This window comes from Grus americana, chromosome 20, assembly GCF_028858705.1.
Source record: "Grus americana isolate bGruAme1 chromosome 20, bGruAme1.mat, whole genome shotgun sequence".
Taxonomy (NCBI): Eukaryota; Metazoa; Chordata; class Aves; order Gruiformes; family Gruidae; genus Grus; species Grus americana.
In genome coordinates, this window is record NC_072871.1 from 5,955,512 (window position 1) to 5,976,509 (window position 20,998).

Below are 20,998 nucleotides of genomic sequence, written 5' to 3' on the forward strand. Positions count from 1 at the left end.
GTATCTGGGGTTTTCAGGCCCTTGTTTTGGGGCTCTTGATGCAGGCGACTGCGCTCCAGCCTCTTTCCTTGTTACATGGATGGTGGCCTCTCCCTGCCCCTGCAACCCAGGAGAAGCGCTGCAGGCCCGGCTGCCCTCCAGCCCTCCCTCCCCGGGCTCCTCTGCGGCAATACGCAAAATCAGGGGAAAAGCGGCGAAGCTGCCGCTGTGTCGCGGCCCTGCCCCGGTCCCTGCCGCAGGCGGGACTCGAACCTGCTACTTCGCTCTTGGCGGCGAGGGGCAGGGCCCCGCCTTCCCGCTAGGGGGCAGCCGCCGACCTCATTGCCCACTCCACTCACGGCGGGAAGCGGCCGGCGGCGCCCCGGAAGCGGAAGGGGCGGGGTGGGTGTCAGCCCGTTACCGGACGCGGCAGAACGCGTCGCCATGCAGTCGCGGCAGCTCCGCTGGGAGACTCTGGCGGCTCTGCGCAACTCCAGCAAGGGCCAGCTGAGCTACTGCCGCCACTGGCTCCAGGATGAGGTGAGGGCTCGCTCCCGGAGGGCGCCCCCGGGCCGTGGCGGCTCCCGCTTTGCTCACAAAGGTTCTGTGTGTCCTGAGGGAGGGGGGGATGCGTGACTTGTCCCTCCGAGCGCTGGCCCAGCGGTGATACATCGGCTCCTTGCCTCGTTAGTAGTCCCTGGGGCTTGAGGTATATAAATCGCTCTTGTGTCAGCGGCTGGGCCCCATTGCTCCCCCTGCAGCAGTCGGGTCCTGGCTCAACAGTGCAGGGTTTAGGGAGGAGGCGTTACAGCAGAAGATTCAAGTGTGGCGGGCCTGCTGTCCTACAGGAGTGGGGAGCCTGGAAAAAGTGTTGAAAAGGCAGTAGAAGAAATGGGTAAATGGGGTACTGAGCTGCAGTTGTAAAGCACCTGCTGGCCTGTGCAAATGTTTTGAATGTGTGGTAATGTTTTATTGCTTTCTTGATATATTTCGCTTTCACAGAAACTGTTTTCTCTCTAGGATATCTTGGAAGGATGCATGTCTCCTCTTGTGTTGTCCCCATATTCTGGCTGGGTCCTAGACAAAGTGATTGGGCAATCAGCCCCAGAAATCGCACCCTCCAGAAGTTCAACGCCTAAAGAATCCACTCCCCTCACGCACTGGTCATCTTCTCTGGAGAAGATCACGTCTGCCAGCCACCAGGGTTCTTCACCGCTTTCATCTGCAGACCCAAGTGAAACAAAGGTAGCTCTGGTTATAATCCGTATGTGAGCAGCTGTGAGCAAAAACATGCTATCTTACTGCCGTAAATTGTCTGATAATGGTTGGTTTGTGCTCTGTTAATCGGTGGGGGAAAATGTGCTTGGCTTCAACTTTTTGTAAGATAAACAGGTGATGATGAAAATGGTATTGACAAGATTTTCGTAGAATAATTTTTCATAGTAGGCTAAAAGTAAACTCTCTTTTTCACCATAATGGAGGAGCTGTATCAGTATAGGGATTAGTAGCATGGGATTCATCCATTTGGGGGGATAAGATCACAGAGTAGGATCAGGCCTGTTGTAACAGTCCGTGAATAATCCCCTTGGGTTCTCTTTGGATGACTTAGACGTGTTATGGCTGTCTTTTACAAGGCAGAAGGGTAGGAAGCTGGGCAATGAGCAGTTGAGTTGTGGAGGCGATGAAATTGATGAAGCACCTGAAGAGAAAACAGGTGTCCATTGCTATGCGTTAAATGATGACTTCACAATGTAAAAATGACACTGAGTAGCAAAGTTTTGCATCATCTTGGCCCCATTTATACTTAAGAAATATATTGTGAGGAAAACATCTTAATGAAGCAGCAAGATCTGATAAAAGTTATAAAAGAGAGTCTGAAACTCCTCCTGAAGAATGATTCAAAGTATAAACCTGCCTTGACTTCTTCCAGTGTAACATCCTCACTGAATGTTAAGAGAACGTGGGGAGTCTGCCTAGCCTTTCTAGGTGACAGTTTGCCTTTGTGAATGTCCTACCAGTTCTTGATATCTCTGGTCTCAGTTTGGGAAGAGTCCTTATCCCCACCTCATATAGGTGCTGGAGGGTACACAGAATGGTGAGGGTGCACTACTGGGGTATATAGCTACTCTGAAATGCGCATTGATCAAGTCCTTTGTCGGGTTCTCTACAAATAACATGCAGTTTAGGAGACTTGATTTACCTGGTTTCCTCCAGGAGTTGCTGATACTGTACTCAGTCACTGATTTTGCTTACGCACTGACCACGCAGGGAAATGAAGATCTTGGTCTTCTGGAAATGGATCAAGAAGCCTTTCTGGCGGTTCTGCCATCTAAAGTTACAGAAGTTGAAGGCTGCATTCGGATGTATGAAGAGATGCACAGGTTGAAAGGAAAGGTAAAAAAAACCAACAACGAAAAACCTTGAGGGTGTATGTGAATTACAGGAGAGCTACAAAGCCAGATGTAATAATGCTCTGGTAAAAGTAACAGGACAGTAAGTTTAAACCTTAGAGAGTAACCTTACTCTCTAAGGTTTAGGATAACCCCAAGTAGACCGCCATGTTGGCCCACTTTGGGCAATTTAATTTTGTGTTTTCTTCTGTCCAAATTCTGGTGGTTACTACATTGTGGTGCCTCTGGCACCTCTGCAATCTACAGGAGGGGCTAAGGCAACGGCAGGAGCAGCAAGAGCAGATGGTGAGGGCAGTGTACGACCTGGCAAGTGAACAACTGAAGCGCTTTGATGAACTGAAGGAGCTAAAGCAGCATCAGGAATTCCAAGATTTGCAAGAAGTGATGGAGAAGAGGTGAGATTAGCTCTGATTTTTGGTATCCTTAAAATATAGCATTTAATCAAAGTGAGGATTAATTCTTGTGCCTGACAATTCTAAGCTAGTCGCTTGTTTGTCTTTCAAAGTAGATCTGTGGCTATTCTTGAGGTTTCAATGGTTAGAAAAAGACTATATTTGTGACAGCTAAAGTTCTTTAGCTTGGCTCATTTTAAAAGTTATGTGCTTTGTGTTTATATTTTGTCTTGTGTATGTCTTGAATACAGTTTTTCTGTCTTTATGTGTATTGTAGCTCAAAGGAGGCTCAGGGACAGCAAGAGAAGCTGAAGGAAGAACACCGACACAGAGCAAAGGTCTGAGACTTGTAAGAGTTTTCTTTAATAAAAAACCATGACTACGTGGTGAGAACTGGAAAGACCAACTGATTTATTTGTATTTACATGGTACCCCTGGAGTGGGAATGTATTTTCTGGTGCTGTCCCAGACACCTGCTGTGTTGTGGAAATGCAGTAAAGGCACATGCCTTTTAGGAGCAAGAAGGAGATGTAAAACTAGAGTCATCAGACCAGGAAGGGCCTGTAGAGCTTGAGTTATTTTAGTATTTTGTCTCTTTCTCCCCAGGTATTAAACCTAAAACTGCGCGAAGCAGAGCAGCAGAGGCAGCGTCAGGAAGAGCTGGAGCGTTTGCGTAAGGAAGAGGGCCAGGAAAGATTGCGTCGCCTTTATTCCATCCAGGAGGAAGTGCTACAGCTTAACCAGCAGATTGATCCCAATTATAGACACAAAGACTTGCCAAGAATCGATCTTTCTGCATACAGTAATCGTGGCAACCAGATCTGTGGGCTGGTGTCAGGACTCATCCGCACCACAAGCGAGGTAGAGGCTCTGGAGCTGTGCTTAACTTTGGTTGTCACTTCTTCACAAAGCTTCCTGTAGTTGTCTTCAAAGGCAGCTTGGTATAAGGCCATTAAATAAAGGTCACAGAAATGTTTTTAGATATTCGTCCTATAAAGCATCTAATTTTAAAAGGAGAATTCTTTTCTACAGCACTTTAGCTGTTCTCTTGAAAATGGCTTATAAAAATGCATGAGGATTTCTACAGGAGAAAGATTGAATATTGAAAGACCATAAACTCTTGATGCTATAAAACTCCTTTTTGAGACAACCATGAAGATGGAGTGGTTCATAAATTGTTAAATACTGAACACATTATGATTGTCCTATACTCATAAGCATTTTTGCAGTAACTAAGTTTCCTTGACACTTTTTTCTCTATGTAAATGTGGGATACAAACATTGAAAACCAAAACGCTAATTCTCTGTTCCAGGTTGTCACAGCTAGCTTTCTGCAGAGGAACATGTCTAGGCTTTGCATTGGGGTTCCCTTATACTTGTGAAAATGTGTTATTAATTTTTGTTGTCCTAGATCTTGTGAGATCTAGTCATGGACTAAGATTATTTACAAATGTTATGACCAACGTTAGGTACAAATAAGGCAGAAAAAGATATTTTCACCAAAAAGAATAAAATGCGTAGTTGGCTCCTAGATTATCTGAAGGCTCATGCTTCAAAGGCTCCTTGCTCTTGTCATTGGTCTACAGATAGTGGGACAAAAGATTGATACTATATTACATCCTCTGTTTCTTGACAGAGAGGTTTCCCTACTCCGGTAGATGTGGCCAATACTGAGCGAGCACTGCAGGAGATGCGAGGGTTGATAACCAGCATGCAGCAAGAAATCGCCACAGCTGTGGAAGAAAAAAGGAGGAGAGATGAAGAGGAAGAGAGACAGAAGCAGAAAGAGTTACTGAAAAAAGAGCAGATGAAGGCTCAGAATCCTGCCCCTGCACAGCAGTCAGGGAGAAAGCAGCAGAAGGAAGGTTGGTTAGGCTTTTTTTAAAATTCCCCCCCATCTTTCCCTTCTTTACACACTCTTCTCCTGTTAGGCTAAATAATACTTTGGAATCTTATCTTATGTTGCGGCGACATACCTTCTTGCAGCCTTTACTTTTAGCACAACTTGCAAAATGGGCATAGGACTGCTGGCAGCAAACTTCTGAAATGAAACTGTTGCAACATAAATTGTATTAGCTGGGGCAAAACCTCGTCCTAGACAATATGCCATATATTGGAATATTAGAGAATAACGTTGTGCCTTCTTGCGAGTGTAGATGGGTCATGCGTGATATGACAAAACATAAAAGGACAGACCACTGAGGTGGCTTCCTTCTGAAGAGTCAGTGAAGTCCAGATATCTGGCATATATAACCTACTAAGCTGAAGCAGGAGGACTCCTGTATGGCTTCCAAACTTGTAGTTCATTTATGAGCATAACTTTCTAAATTAAATTCTGGGAAAAAAGCACTTGCAAGCTGTTAGTTGCTTGCAATTTTTTTGAAAAAGTTTTCTTGAGGTTTTTTAGAGTTTTGGGTCTGTCTTAGTCTTCTGCTATTTTTTTTTTTTTTTTTAATATCAGGACTTCAAGTTAAGGCAGAAGAAAGTACTATGCAGTGGTACCAGCAGCTTCAAGATGCTGCTGAGCAGTGCGTTGCTTCTTTCAGTGGAATCAGCAACTGCAAAGACAACAATGAGGTATGAACAAATGATTAATACTGATGAAGAGTGATTGTCTTAATTTCTAGGGGAAATAGGACAGCTTTCATTTAAAAAAATATAAACAGAAAAATTCTAACTTAGCAGTCTCTATTAACAGTCTGCTCTTCCAAACTATCACAGTAGTTTACTTGTCTGTAAAAGTTTTTAAAGTTGTTTGTTTGTTCTGCAGGTTAAGAAGATAAAAACAGACTTGCAGAAAGCAGCAACGATCCCCGTCAGCCAGATCTCTAGAATAGCAGGTCAGGAAAACACTAAGAACCCAATCCAACTGAAATGCCTTTTGCTGTAAACATTTTAGTAGGACGCATCATCTCCAATGTTTCTGTAATTATCCTCACAGCAGAAAGCTGGTAGGCATGCAGTCCAAGACTTTGCAGCACAGCGTTTGCTTATGTTTTGTTTGCTTCCCTCAGAGGCATATTGCTTCATCATGATTCAGTTTCTTCAATCAGATGTAGCAAGCATGCAGTTGGAGATGCCTTGCCCTTCAGGACATAGGTCTAGTTTTTGTGAAGTTGATGTGGTCTGGTTAAGACTTGTCTGCTGTTTCCTAATCTTCTGTCTCCATACATTCCTTATGTATTTGCAGGCTCTCAGCTGAGAGAGATATTTGACAAGATCAATAACCTGCTCTCTGGAAAGTCTGTTCAGAGTGGAGGGCGAACTGTATCAGTGACTCAGCATCCACAGGGGCTGGATTTTGTTTATTACAAACTTGCGGAGAAATTTGTGGTGAGGAAATGTTCTCTTTATTGGGGTGTGGAAGCTAGCTAGTGCTTTAAGAAGTTCTTCTGGACTCTGTCCTCTCTTCAGCTACTAAGAACAAAATCACTAGGTGTTTAACTTGCATGTATTAATGTTTGTGTTGATTAGAGAAAGTGTTTTTTGGATTAGAAAAAAAGTGAAAGAATTTAGTTTCTCTTTTCGTATTTTATCATTTCCCTCTATTTTATCTTTTCTAGGAGGAAGAACTTTTTTAAATTCCAGGCTTACACGTTATTTATTCTTAACTAGTTAGGTACAGCGTTAGTGGAAAACAGGTTGATAGTTAATTAATGGTCTGTCACAAAACTGTATGTATATATGCTGAAAACCTTACATCTTGGCAGAATTGGGGAAAAAACAACCAAAAACTAAGGCCTGAGAGGCAAACTGCTGTCCCTGCTGTGCAGTTAGTACTTCCCGAGAAATGAAGTGTCATTGTTTTAAGTTGCTTTTTGAAGTTGGCAGTACTTTTTTTTCTAGTCTTTATTTGCTAAATTTGGGCTGTTTGAAACTTTCTTTTGTCCCTGCAGTGATGCAAAGATTAGCCTACAGAGTAAAACTGACTGATTTGTAAACACTTGAAAATGATTGTTTGGAGTGAAAATACCTATGAAGCCTTGCACTTTGTGCATGTATTTGCTAACCCCTTTTTTTCAGTCCTGAGCCAAAGTTCATTGTCATCCTCTGTGGCAGCTGAGGACCTGGGGCTTTTTCAGCTTTTCTGTGGTTGGCTGCATAGCCATGGAAACATTAGGATCCTTTAGTAGAGGCTACTTACACAAAAAAGAGACTTTTTTTTTTTTTTTTGGTCTGAGAAATGGCTTGAAGGGGTGGGGACTGATTTTCCTTTACCCCCTCCAGAATCAAGGAGAAGAAGAAGTAGCTTCTCACCGTGATGCAGCTTTCCCAATTGCTGTGGTGGCCTCAGGAATCTGGGAAATACATCCTCGAGTTGGAGACCTCTTTTTAGCTCATCTGCACAAAAAGTGCCCCTATTCTGTGCCATTTTACCCTGCACTGAAAGAGGGAACTTCTATGGAAGAGTATCAAAGGTAAATTTATTTCTGGACTTCTTCAGCGTGAGACCCGCAAGGGTGAGACCGTGTTCTGAGTGAACTCCACTTTTCCCCATCTCTGATTACGTAGGCGCTGTGATGTGCTGGCATAGTCTCTAGAAATTCCCTCACAAGTGTGCAGTTCCCCTGACCCTCTTTCCCTGGAGGATGCTGTGTCCTTCAGCTTTGGAAGTGCTCTTTTGCTTCTTCTTCCTTCTCAAAGAACAGTTGATAGCCATAGCTTGATTCAAGTTGAGATATCCAGTACAGAATCTAAATACTCTACATGGTATAAAATAGTGATAAAATACGATCCAGAGGGTAATGATCAGCCTTTGCAATAATTCTTGTGTGGTTTTGGAGTCTCCCTATTCTCAGTACAATTGACTTCGAGTAAGCTGAGAACTGCAGGGACTCAAGTGAATGTGTTTTGCTGTACTTGAATGTCTTCTCATACTTAGGATGCTTGGATATCAAGTTAAGGATTCTAAGATGGAAGAGCAAGATCATTTTCTTAAACGGATGTCAGGAATGATTCGTCTGTATGCTGCTATCATTCAACTCCGGTGGCCTTATGGAAACAAACAAGGGGTATGAGTGTCTGGCATTATCATAGAACATTGTTACTATCCCAAGAGTCTATTAAGTATGTTGTAAACTTGATTTGTAGTTAAGGTGTGCTGAACTTAAACCAGCTCATAATATATTTGAAGGGAGATGGTCATAACCATAATCAACAAAGCAATGCAAAGTTATTTGTAGTATAGACCTTCGTTTCTTTATATTTTCATAATGATCAAGATTTATGTTAGGCTATTGTAAAATAACTTTATAAAGAAGAAAGTAAATCAGAAAATTGCCTGTTTTAATAATAGCATTTTGCAAGTTGTAAAACAAGCAGTGGGTAGCTCTTTTGTTGCTTTCTAGACACATCCTCATGGGCTGAAGTATGGATGGCGCTGGCTTGCTCAGATGTTGAATATGGAGCCTCTGGCAGATGTGACAGCTACACTTCTTTTTGATTTTCTGGAGGTAAGTAATGTGGCTTGTTGGTAGTTAAAGGGATCTAAATTGGTGACATTTTAATTTCTGAAGGGATTGCTGAGGTGAGGTTCATTGTGATTTTAACAGCAGGTTTTTTTAACTTCTCCTTATTCCTTCAGAAAGGATTGTGAATATTTCCACGTTCTTGCAAATACAGCTTTGGAGCTGTGTGATTTAAAACCTGAAGTTTTTATATATGCAACTTCTGTTGTTGTATTTGATTCCATTTAAGGTTCCTGGTATTTTAAAAATAGTTGCACAGTCCCATAAGAATAAGGTCTGCTAACACTTGGCATCAGTTCATAGTGAGGTCCTGTAGTGTTTCCAGCTCAATTACTTCATGAAACAGGATGTTTTTTTCAGGTTGCAAAGGACAGAGCCTGATGTATATTAATCCTATATCCTAGGATGTAGGAGCTAGGCTAAGTAAGAGCCAAAATGAAAGGCTGAAGTCAGGGGAGACAGATACTGATGAACTCAAGCAGCTTCTGTGCTTATCAAATGCCTTCCAAAGAACTCTAAAAGTAGAAATGAGAAAGTAAAGTACACCGTGGGGATTCTGTTAGTAGTGGTGAAGTCTGAGGAATGTTTGTCCTGTAAACTGACTATATGAGGAAAGCTGATGAATCTCCACTGCGGTAGTCAGGGCGGGGAAATGACTACAATATGCCCAAGCAAATGGTTATTTGGGAAGGCTGTTATTTTTGGAGGGAGACTGCAGTGAGAGGAAGAATAATGTAAAATTGGTATCAGTGGCCACCACACAGTCAACAAAAAAAAAAAAAAAGGTGATTGTGGTAGCAGTAATGGCATTTAGAGGATTTTCTTGTTTTATTGTAGGTATATTTCTTTAAATGCCTGGATAAAATATTAAGTGGTTGGTTGATGTTGTCATGCTAGTCTGAAACCCGATGCTGGAACCTGGTCTTTGTGGATTTCTGTACTGTAGGTGTGTGGCAACGCTCTCATGAAACAGTATCAGGTTCAGTTCTGGAAAATGATGTTGCTTATCCGAGAAGACTATTTCCCAAGGTATGATATCTGTGTTTAGGAATGTGAAATAATCCTCGGTTTTTTACTTCATGAGTGTTTGCTCTTAAATGACTTGTCCATCTTTTCCAATTTCTGCTATTTAACCCCCACCCTCTTGTAAATCAAACCCAACTTTCTAAGTAGATTTGGAAACATGCTGTTATTTCTGCAGAATTGAAGCAATTACCAGCTCTGGACAGATGGGCTCTTTAATGCGTTTCAAGCAATTCTTGGAGGTAAAGCATTTCTTTTTTTCAGTTTTCAAGTATTTTGGTTTTGTATTTTGTTATTGCCTTTGTTTGATAGAAGCATCGTTTTGATAACGAGTCTGGTGCTGCTTGCAGCATACCTCATAGTCCAGACCCATCACAATGATGTAACCCGTCTTTTATAACTTTTCAGTTACTGAATTACCTTAATGATAGTTATGATGTCAGACATCTCTCTTCTTTCTTACCTCACATCTAATTTTTCTCAGTGAAAATGTATTTTGATTATAAATTAAGTTCAGTGAGACTGGTTGCAGTGAGAGATGATGTGCAGGTTGAGGAGGATTCTGCTGAGTCATTTCTGTAACAGCTATTTTTTATCAGTGGTTTGCTTGTTTTTATCTGTTGTCCTGATTAGGCACATGAGGAAGCAGACACTTTGAACTGCTCTCTGTAGCATTTGTTTAGCATTTTATTCTGCATCTTTTTTTTTTTAGAAAGCTTGCAGAACTGTAAAATACGTGATTATTTAAATTGTTTTGTGAATTTAAATCGGTTCACGAACATTGACTTAGCTTCAGTTTGTACTTTCATATTTTAGTATTATAATCTATCATTTCAAAATTAATTTTGGTACATTTTATTAGCAATGCTTTGAATGTGTGCCGTAAGAGCCATCGCAATTCCTGAGAAGAGATGGCAAATTAAGATATGAATTTCTTTTTCCTTTGTTCTTTGTCTTTCTCCACTAGGAATGTCTACAGCAGAAGGAAATTCCATTACCAAAGGGTGCTCTGCAGTCTTCCTTCTGGAGATCATAAATCAGTTTATATTTCTTTCCCCTTGGATGTCAGCGCTTTCAGACCTGGCTTCCTGTTTCCATGTAAAGGCAAAATAAATATATTTTGTATATAGAGGAATGAAGAGAAAATATTCCATCAACCTGTTAATGTTTAATTCATCAAGACTTATGTTGGGCTGAACAAACTCATGTTTAATTTGTTGTGAATAATTAGAAGTTATTCTTTGCTTTGGGTTTTTATAGAGTAAATTATGGAAAATTGAAGACTTTTCCTTCATATGTTTAAACACGCAGAAGGTGTTTTAAATACAGTATCCAGATGACCTCTGGGTTTGAGAGATAAAAACTCTTGGACTGAAAATTTGCACAGTGCTATTCTGTTCATGGAAGTGAAAATACCTCACAGCTTTATGAAGTCTTAACAGAGTAATCAGTCTCAGAAACTTACTGCTAGAACTTTATTTTTGTATTTATTACATCTGTCTTTTATAAGTCAATTTTAATTATGCTGACATACTTGCATTTTGTTTGTCTCAACATCTTAAAACTACAGTGAGATTGGTAAAGGCATTTGGCATCACAGTGATAACACTGACCTCCATTGAATGTAACTTCGCTCCAAGAGGTCATACTCTTGGTTTAAGAGAGGTAGACTTGCCGTCTTAAAAGGTTTGCATAGATCACAGTAACTTAATGGGGGAAGAACAGAGTTCCTGAAACTACAGAATTTCTGTGTCCGTTATCCATCAGACGGATGGAAGCTAATAATCCATTTTCTTATTTAAAAAAAAAAAAAAAGTGGCAAAATGGTGCATTCATTCTAGCACTTCTGCTGATATTCTGCCGTCATTGGAGGGGGAAATGGTGTGCCTAGGTTACCCAAGGTGCATTTTATAAGAGCTCTTTTTGTGGAAATGGATTTCTTCCTTACCAATGTTATGGTATTTTATGTATCAAGTACTGTAATAGTTTTGTACCAATGGTGGATTATTCTGAGAATAGTTCATTCTAGAAATCTGTTTAAATTAATATTAAAGTCTGATTTTTTTTTTCTTTTTAATCTGAAGCTGATGTAGTTTGTTTTTTTCTGTGGAAGAGGGATGGTCAAGAAAATCTACAGCTCCTTGGTGAATACAGGAGATAGGTAGTATGGAAGATCAGAGTGAGGGGAGATTTGTCTGATTTATGATGCACTGTCCTTGCTATTTTGGTGGCCTCTAAGATGAGAAAATTTGCTTCTGAGTTACAGAAGGTAGTGCGTGATTTTTGCAATATACTGTTGCAAGTTAAAATTATTACCCTTTTTACCAGATCGGTTTTTGTTATTCCTAGAGGCATCATAATTTGAAGCCGTGGAAAGAGAAGTTGAGGCCATATGAGAATCTGAATTTGATTTTTATGTAGCTCTTGAGATTTCTGAGAAAAGGTTGTAACATGCACTTTAGAATTGAGGCCTTTAAAACCTTTAACAGTGACTTTAAAATTGACTGATAAATAAATGAAATTTGTATTTGGTGTATATATTTTGTAAACTGGAATTCTTTAGACTGGTGTTACTGGTGATTGCTCTGGGATGCTGGAAATCTCCTTCCAGTATCCTTTTACCAGATAACACTGAAGCAATACAATGTTCATTAGGATACTTGAAAATGTTCGGGTTTTTTTTATACTGAGTGGAGATGTTTTAATTAAATCTTGCATATCTACAATTATGTTGGAAACTTATTTTGCCAAGATAGTAAAACCACAAGGAGTGAGTTGGTGGTATATCCAATAGCTTGCTGTTTTTGCTGACAGGTACTAGGGTTTCTATCATTTGGGGGGGGAGGGGGCAAAGTAAGTATATTTTTGTAAATAACAAACATGGTATCCTTTTCTGCCTCAATAAGGACTTCCAGATATTTATATACCATTTCAAAAATATTAATAAGAATTTCTAATTGAATACTGAGTGCACTTCAAAAGAATCATAATAAATCAATACTTACTTTTAGATGTAGCTTGCGGTTACATCTACTGCTTGAACGGATGGTTGACTTGTATTCTGCTAGTCTGGTTTTTGTCATTTTGGCAGTTGTGAATGGTAGCCATTTGGTGTTCTGAAGATGCAGTGCGTCTATTCATGGTATTTGCATATGCATTTTTGTATCAAATATGACAACGGAGAGCATCTCAGATGTGGAAATACTGTGCATTCACGATGAGATGCATTAAAACTGCTGTGAGTCATACTCTTCCTTGGAGACAATAGCTCTAGGCAGTCCCACGGGCTGCGACATGATGCTGCTGCAAGTGTGCTTTTTCCATTTAAGTACTTTTATTAAAGAAAGTGTTACTAACTCAAAAATCACTCAAACCCACTCACCACTTTAATCCCATAAAGTTATTGTTGCCTTACCAAGCCTCTTAAGGAGGAAAAAAAAAAAAAAGGTAGAGATTACAAGTAGAACAACTTTGCTGTGTCTATTTTAAACATCTAGTTTATACTCAAGTCTCATTTTCTTTTGAATTTATGCATTGGCTTTTCAAAAATAGATTTCTCTTGACAAGCGTTTGCAGCCTTTTGATGCTCTGTCCTTGCCAGGCTTCTTTGTCAGTGTGACACTGCATGCTGCTTCAAAAAGACAGCCTTACCTATACATATTTTTAATAACGTAAACCTAATGAGGCTCCTGCTTTGAGTCTGGGCTGTTGATTTAAATTGTAAAACCTGTCACCCCTCCTCTGTGCTCTGCAGCCGCAGCAGCTTTGGCCTTCTCTCCCCCGGTTGAGGAGCAGGGGGCAGAAAACCAAGCTGCCACCATGCTGCACGCACATTTTAACTGATTTTTTTTTTTTTTTTTTTTTTCCCCCGTGTCCGAGGCAGGGCGGTGAGGGAACGGCTAAGGGCCCAACGCCCCTCGCTGCTGAGGGGGGCACAAACCGGTGTCACCCTCCGGCACCCTGCCCCGCCTTTCGGCTCTTTCCGGAATAGCTCGGCACTTGCCGGAACCCCTCGGCTTGCTCCGGCCCTCCCCGCATGCGCCGCTTCCGCAGTTCGCCTGCTGAGCTCGGGTGGATGAGGCCCCGCCCCGGCTCCCGATTCTTTCCGAAGCCCTTCGGCCCTTTCCGTCGGCCGGGAGACCGTTCTGCGGCGCTGACGTCATCTCCGCTGCCTTATAAAAAAGCGGGCGCAGGCGGTGCGCGGTGTCTGTGGCGGAGGGTGCGGAGCCGGCGGCCGAGGAGGTCTATGCACCGATCCGGGTGAGGCGGCGGGTGGGGGGACGCCGCGCTCGCCTTCATCGGATCCCGCTCGGGTAGATAGAGGTTTCCCCCCACACCCGTTCCGCCTTCCGCCGCTGCGGAAACAGGTGTACGGGTGCGCGCTCCCCTCAGCCGTGGGGGAGGCTGAGGCCGCCGCTGCGCTGAGGCCGGCCCTGCCTCCGGGGGCTCCCCGTGGCGCCTTGGCTACCGCTCGCTCTCGCCCTCCCTAGCGGCCGCAGCTGTTGCCGTGGGGTTTTTTTATCGCGGGTGGCCGCAGAATCGGGCCGTGGCGGCGCCCGGGGTCTCTCCGCGGGCGTCAGGGAAGGGAAGGGCGGGGGAGCAGCTGTGGGCGCAGCGCGGATAAAGGGCAGGCGGCTAAGGAGCGGCGGGATCCGCCCTGGGCAGCCTCGACCCGCGGCAGGAATTTCATTCAGCGCCCTGGGGAGGGGATAAACAGGCGAGTAAATAACAGTGACAGCGAATCTCCGTCCCTGCGGGCAGATTGAGAGGCCCCCGCCTCGCGTCTTTCTCTTCGCCCCTGTCCGGTAAGGTTTGCAGTAAAACCCTGCCCCCCCCTCCTGAGGAGAAACCCTGGAGGAGGGAGATGGAGAACCTGGCACTATGCGGTAGCCCGGCGGAGGGGATTCATGGCACAGCAATGGCTTCCCTCAGCTCTCACCAGCCCAGCCCAGTCCTGTCCAAGGTCAGGAGATGCAGTGAAGAGTGTGTGAGGGGAGAGAAGAAAAGGGAGTGATCGAGGGGCTGGGTGTTTCAGTGATGGCTGGAGAACCCTTTCTGCAACGAGCTAGGTATCTCCGTGAAATGACGAAGGTGTACATAGCTTGCACAACAGAGTTGTCCAGCTAAGCAGGAAGACATTTAAAAGAAATCCTCCCAACCTGTGTTCCTTTCATATATGTGTCATTTTGGTATATAGGTCAAGCACTATGGTTTCCTTCATAAAAGAATCAGGATTTGTTCCTCCCTGATTAACTTTTTTAAAAATTTAATATGAATCAAAGTAATGACAGTCAATTTTTTCCTAACCACGTTATCTGGTTACAGTGATATAATTCTGTATTGCCAGGTCGTAAATAGGTACACTAGGGTAATCATTTGCCCTGATATTTAAGGAAAAGCATAAGCAATTATTGCTGCATTTTTGCAGCAGGTCTGTGTTGACTGTTTTTAGTAGCTATTTTGTCATAAAACAGCTACGTGTTCCAGTCTAAAATGTACGTGACTATTGAGCAGTCTTTCATACATATTTAAATAGGTTCTGAAGGGTGGTTGTCTGGAGATGGCGAATGAACGCTTTAGGGGGGGGGAAAAAAAAGCCTCAGAAATCAACTCAGTCTGAAATGGTTCTGTATCTTTCTGGAAAAAAACCCACCCTATTTTCTTTTGGCATTTTGTTTTCAGCAAAGTGCCAGAAGATTCTGATGACTGTATTCACTGAAAGGCCTTGGTCAGGAATTCAGATTTGTTCAAAACAAATATTTAATCCCACTGTGTGATTTTTATGCTTTTATATGCAACTAGCAGTGAGTTCTTCCATGAAATCTTCAGTTGTCCTTGCTTATAAATTGTGCAGAGGAAATAATGAACAAAAGATTGAAAATGGGATGCTTTCTGCTGCAGCATGTGCAGGATCTGTAACTGGAGTAATAGAATTGTTAAGCTGTGGAAGATACTTGAACCAAGACAGCAGGTTATGTTGTTCACAAGAAGTAATTTATTTTCATTTCTGTTGGGGAAAATAAAAATGCATCTGTACTGGTTGGATTGAAATAGAAATTTTATTTTAAAATCAGATTTAGATGTTATGCTTCTGTGAGATCTGTAGCTGATGAAGTTAGTAAATATATTTGGGGTTGTTTTGGTTGGTTTTTTTTAAATAACAAAAAAAGTAGCAACAATAACAAAAATGTTGAATGTCAAAGACTGTCTTTTAAGCATTTTTAACCCATTTTTCTCCTGTGTGGCAGAAAGGTGGGAGAAGTCTTAAATCTCTTGAGACAGGGTGGTACCTCTTGGTGTAACATTCCTATTTCACAACTATTATATTTATAACTAACCTTAGTAATTTAATGCAAATAGCTTAGTATCTTTGCTGTCTTATTCTTGTCTAGTTAATGTATTTATGGGGTTGTAATTGTTTTATTCATAAATACATTGCTTTTTGGGGACAATTAATTGCTTCCCCTGTATTGGAATAAATAATATGAATTCCTCCCTTTTTTCCACTGCATGTTAGTATAGTGTGGGAGTTTGTTTTTTCCATTTGTCCCTGGAGCGTAGGCAGCAGAAAAATGGGGTGGAGCAGACTGCAGATGCCGATGATGGAGATTGCCAAGCGTAGTCCGGCATTGTGCTCCCATAGCTTACCATGGATCAAATGGAGTGGCAAGCTGCCTTCTTGCTGCTGCAACTGATACACATTAAGCTATGCAAATGCCACGAGAGATATGCACTAGTTTCAGCAGGCACGAAGGCACATAACTGCAGTTGTCCATGAACCGCTTCAGGGATTGCAGTGTACTCCTTGGGAAAGATGTAGGGTTAGGGGAGGCAAGGAAATTTTCAGCCAAAAATTCAGTGGATTAGATGCATTTAACAGCTACATAATTAGCCATCTCAAAAAATACCTTCTGTCGCAACTACTACTTGTCCATTTTTTTTACTGTGGTAGTTGAAAGTCAACTTTTTTGTAGATATATATTGAAAACCTTCTTAGTAAGTTTGTGTCTTTAAGCCACAACACTTGATTATGCTGTCGCAAGAAGCGTCATTTGCCAAGTCCAGATAACTTCCTTTACTTTCTGTTTTGACCTTCAGGTTATGGCAGGTGGTTTGGTGTTTTTTTTAACTAACTGGAAAGGTTACTACATACTAAATTAATTAAGTTTTCCTGTTGATATTTGTAACTTCTTGCATGGGGAGGTCTGTTGCTTGCAATAGCTTGTGTAACAATAATGCGAAATTGTCATATGTGGCAAGGAACCAAAAGGAAACCATGAAACGTGTACTGTGACAGAATACATGTTTAAAAAAAAAAGAATTAAGCCATGTCCTTATGTTAGTCATTAGTTGAATGTTATCTTGATTTCCCCCTCCCTTTTAGACTCTACATTCCTCCATCATGTTGTCATCGTTTCGTAAAGTCAAAGTCCAGGTATTTTACATAATGCATGAAGTGTCATCACCATACTTGCCTGTCTTTATTGCAGTGACCTGTTTGTAACGAAAAGCCATTAATTTGAGAACTTGCTCTACAGAGCAGGTGCTTTATTTGTACTTCAGTGTTGAGTCTGATCTGCCTTTCCTTTAATACTTTGAATTTCCTAATTTCTGTCTGTGATGCATGCTGTGTGAACATTTTATAGTTGTTATAGTTCAGTATGATGGGGTTTTGGCATGGATTAATTTTCTAGGAGATTTTTGTTTTAAAAAGTACTTGAGCAGTATCTTTTTACTTACAGCATCTAAAAATCAACCATGATAAGAAATATGTTGTAGAACATTATGCATTTGAAGCTGGCTTTCGTTCCTGTTCCATCCACTTGCACAAATTTATAATTCTTGCATTGTTGTGGTGTAACTCTTTATACATCTGCGTTGTTTTCTGTTCAGCGATGGTAAAATAAATAGAATGTATGGACCAGACTTCAGCTGCATAACACAAGCAAGTAGATTTTATTTGGAAATGATAGCAATGTAGATGTTTATGCTACGATTAAAATTGCAATGACATGATAACAAATGGGAATGGAAAATACTGGGGTTCATTATATAATATCACATTACCTGTAAACTCTGCATTTCTGCAATGCAGTCAAGGTAATTTGCTTTCTCAGGAGTCTCAGCAGAGTGCAGACCTTGCCAGCGCCGCATAGTTTTATCAAAGGTCTGTGGTGATATTAAAAACAAAGCAAAAAAACCCCCTTGTACATAAAGGCACCAAATTCACACAGGCAATTCAGCTGCTTTTATTTGAATAGTGGAATCAAAATTTTAAGACTAAATGCCTAAAACCAAACAAGTCTTTTAATAGTCTTTCATATTTCAAAAGTGCATAGTTAGGGCTGTGCACAAACCCTCTAATCAGCCTAAATCACTAGCTTTGCAGCCTGCTTTAGTTCAAACATAATTTACCCTTGTTTTTTCTTGTAATGCAACAGTTTCTTGTGTCCCTGTAATAAGTACTCTAAATTTTGGGGCTTGTTTGAATTTTACCTGTGCTGCAGTTAGTCTGTGTTAGTCTACGGCAATAAGCAGCAACTTCAACACATCTTGGGGTTTTTTTTGTACTGCAGCACTTGACACTTTTCTGGCTTGGAATTTGTAGAGGTTTAAGGCTGTAGGTAACCTTCCTTAACAGAAACCAGGAGTATCTGGGCACAGGGTTCTGCTGCATGTAATCCACCCTTAACATTTCTTTATTTTGTAGATTTAAATTTGTAACAAACCAAATGACTGGGCATGAATTTTGTCTCAATAGTGTTTTAAATCTCTATTGTAGAGTATATGATACTACATCCTTCAGTTACTTCTTTCTAACACAGTGTGCTTATGCAGTTCCCTTCATAGGAGCAGGAGCCAGTGCTGTACGTGCTTTTCAGAAGGATTCTCTTTTATTTACCTGCAGTACTAGTACGTACTAACTTAGCACTAAGATAAATTAGGCAGTCATGGTATTTTTGTGTTCAGTACATACGTAGTGACTTTACTTTTTCCCTAGTGTTTTGAGGAAGCTGTGAACGGGAGAAATGAAAGGTGGAAAAAGTGTATGTTGGGTTTTTCCTCCCCTCTGTCCTTTCCTTTTGAAGGTTAGAATTAAAATTTTTTTGCTTAAAGAGAAAAGATCATCAGTCCATTCCCATTCCCCAGGAGGGAGTAGCCAATATCAGTTAAATGCTCTTTTGGCAAGACTTAAGATGCATAATATGCAAAAAAAAAAAAAAAAAAAAAAAGTATTAGGCTGCTTGTGTGCATACTTGGAAGCAGGGAGTGTTTTGACAGGAAAAGTACTCGTATTACAGGCTATTACTAGGGTCACGTACGCTGAATATATGTGACATGCATCAGGACTTGTCTTAAGAGAGAAAGTGATTATTTTACAACATCTTAAGATAGTGATCTTTATGTACTGATATCTGATTGCTTTTCAGGCAGTAGAATTTAATTCTTTAAGCTTCATGTAATTGTTTTTAAAAATACGCTAAAATCTTCTGTATAGCGCTGAATGTATTTTACATTTGAGTTTTTAAATCCCTGAAAATATGTATTGGCAAGGGAAATGCTGACAGCTCTTATGCTGTCTGCCCTGATGGCACTGCTGTAATTGTTTAACCCACCTCGATTCTGCTGTTTTGCGAACTTGAATGATGTTGCTGACATCATTGTTGTTGCACTGCGGTGTCTATAAATATCTGCAGTTGTATATTCCCATGCAAATTCTAGTGTTCCCATATGTATAATTTGTATCGTCTGGGGAAGGCTAATCATTTTGGATTGAAGGATGAGAGTAATAAGTTTGTTTTGGTGTTTGGTTGTTTGGGGGTTTTTTTATCTTAAATTTAGTACTTTTTGTTGGGTGGGGTTTTTTTAAAATAGCGCTTTTTTTTCTTTTAGTTAGACATAAACTGATGAGTGGCTTTCTAAAGTTTGTCGTACAGCATAAAAGTACAGTGGCAAATGCCTTCAGGACAGTTAAGATCCATCGGTTTGGGGACATCTTTGCGATGACGCCTGCCTTGGCTGTCTGGAAGGCCGAGGCTCTGGGCAGGAGCTGGCCAGTACAATTCCTCCTGCCTACACTGCCTGGAAAGTTCTCTCTGCCTGACCTTATCAGCTGGTGCAGGCAGCATTGGGAGGGGCCGGAGGCAGCAGCGATGTGGGGAATGTTGTCTCTGCGCACAGCGCCAGGGACGAGGCTGGTTATCTGGGGTCGGGCATTCGCGTACGTTCCAATATAAGCCATGTTTTTCACATTAAAAACAGCGCACAACTTCTTGTTGGCATTTCTCTTGCTAGGGGTGCGGGAGTGTACTGTAGATGCCTTCAGATGATGTAGTTGAACCAAGAAGGTTTAGAAACATCTTGGAGAACTGCTTCGTATTCAAGGGGAGTACTGCAGTTTGAGCGTGAAAACATCGGAGGTAGACTGCATCATTCTGCAGCATCGATGACTTTTGAGTTCAGAGCTCCCTAGTGACTGCTGATCGTGCTCTGGCAGAGCAGACTTGCTGACGTCAGCTGATCTGCTGCAGGAAAGAACAGTCTATTATTGCTAGACCAAAGCACTTCTTTTACAATTGACTAGCTCGACTTACTGTAGTTATAAAAGGAGCCTTTCTTTTAACGAATTCCAGCAAAAAGATGAGCCAGATTGCATGACTTGTGTGGTGAAAGGCAAACCAGCTATGAGGCTAAATTACAGGAGATGTCCTATTTGTTTTTTTCAAATGTAAAATAATTTACATGATAATTTTAATAATTATTTGAATAATTTAATAATTTAAATAATAATTTAAAGGTATTTAAAATCACTTGGGCTGTGGAGATTATTTCTAATACTGAAATAGAAGTTGACAGCAAAAGGCTGTACAATGTTCCAAAGACTAACTAATTTCATTTTTTCCTGGTAATGCTCATAACCAGAATAAGCAGAGACAGGCTACAGTCCTGCAGGACATTTTGGCTAACTGCCGCTTTGTTATTCCTGAACCCAATTCAGTTTAAGAGAAGTTTTGTCGGATTTCAAACACAGTGTAACAGCTCAGGAAAGGAAGTTTTTAGCGATAACCTGCTCTCCTGGAGGGAAAAAGCTGTTTGAGAGAGCGCTGGAAAAACCAGCTCTTTTCTCAGGGAAACGGATCTGTAGTTGAGCTCAAGTTATGTTCAGGGTTTTAATCTCTTAATACTCACATACACTAATCAAGTGGAGCTTTTGGTACCACTGCCAGATGAAACCTGGACTTCATCTATATAGTACAGTCTATGCAGACTGGGTTGGTTGTTTGGGTTTGTTTTGGTTTGGTTTTTTTTCCTGTTTGCCCTCTTTTGATTATGATTAGTGAAGTGCCCAGGCCTGAAAGAGAAATCAAAGCTGAATTTTCTACCCTTCGTTAAACTGCCGCAATGCAGTTGGGGCTCAGAGTTCATGGGAGTAACAACTGCTGCTGACATGGCTGTCCTCTTGCGGGGTGGGACGGTTGGAAGAGAGCTCAGGAACGTGTGAATTCACCCCCATATGTTCCTTTCTATCAGATGGTCCCTTTATAAGGGCTTGGAAACCAAACAGTAAATGTGGCCTATAGATTGCTTTCCAACCTGTGGAGTTTTTCATACAATTATGCAAGATATGGGTCTAAAGCATGCGGCTAACTAATGACTAAATAGCAATTTAATATTTAACAATGTATTTTAAGAGATTGCCTGTGTCTTTCAGAATGCAGTTGTA

At 41.3% G+C, this 20,998-nt stretch overlaps 2 protein-coding genes across 14 annotated transcripts in view; both read left to right on the forward strand.

Moving 5' to 3' along the window:
* Positions 1 to 395: 395 nt before the first annotated feature.
* Positions 396 to 10,651, forward strand: GLE1 (GLE1 RNA export mediator). 3 transcript variants are annotated; one of them, XR_008580007.1, is made up of 16 exons: positions 396 to 519; positions 1,000 to 1,224; positions 2,194 to 2,373; positions 2,637 to 2,785; positions 3,060 to 3,120; positions 3,389 to 3,643; positions 4,419 to 4,647; positions 5,244 to 5,359; positions 5,553 to 5,622; positions 5,973 to 6,115; positions 7,010 to 7,200; positions 7,665 to 7,794; positions 8,131 to 8,235; positions 9,197 to 9,279; positions 9,424 to 9,515; positions 10,241 to 10,325. XR_008580007.1 is itself a non-coding variant. In XM_054848730.1 (16 exons), exons 1-16 carry the CDS (start codon positions 424 to 426, stop codon positions 10,307 to 10,309), a joined length of 2,166 nt encoding a protein of 721 aa, XP_054704705.1. In that variant the 5' UTR covers positions 396 to 423; the 3' UTR covers positions 10,310 to 10,651. The 3 variants fall into 3 exon arrangements, 2 of the variants coding, with proteins under 2 accessions (XP_054704705.1, XP_054704706.1); XM_054848730.1 differs by having other exon boundaries at positions 9,452 to 9,515; positions 10,241 to 10,651; XM_054848731.1 differs by having other exon boundaries at positions 2,248 to 2,373; positions 9,452 to 9,515; positions 10,241 to 10,651.
* A 2,802-nt stretch (positions 10,652 to 13,453) lies between these two features.
* Positions 13,454 to 20,998, forward strand: part of SPTAN1 (spectrin alpha, non-erythrocytic 1) — a 51,479-nt gene continuing 43,934 nt past the window's right edge. For 6 of the 11 annotated variants that reach the window (XM_054848733.1, XM_054848735.1, XM_054848732.1 and 3 more), the window contains exon 1: positions 16,658 to 16,708. In XM_054848733.1, coding sequence (XP_054704708.1) covers positions 16,676 to 16,708 — 33 coding nt within the window. In that variant the 5' untranslated portion in view covers positions 16,658 to 16,675. Of the gene's footprint in view, positions 13,534 to 16,657; positions 16,709 to 20,998 lie in introns of those variants that run through there. The other 5 variants (XM_054848736.1, XM_054848739.1, XM_054848741.1 and 2 more) reach the window with 3 other exon arrangements.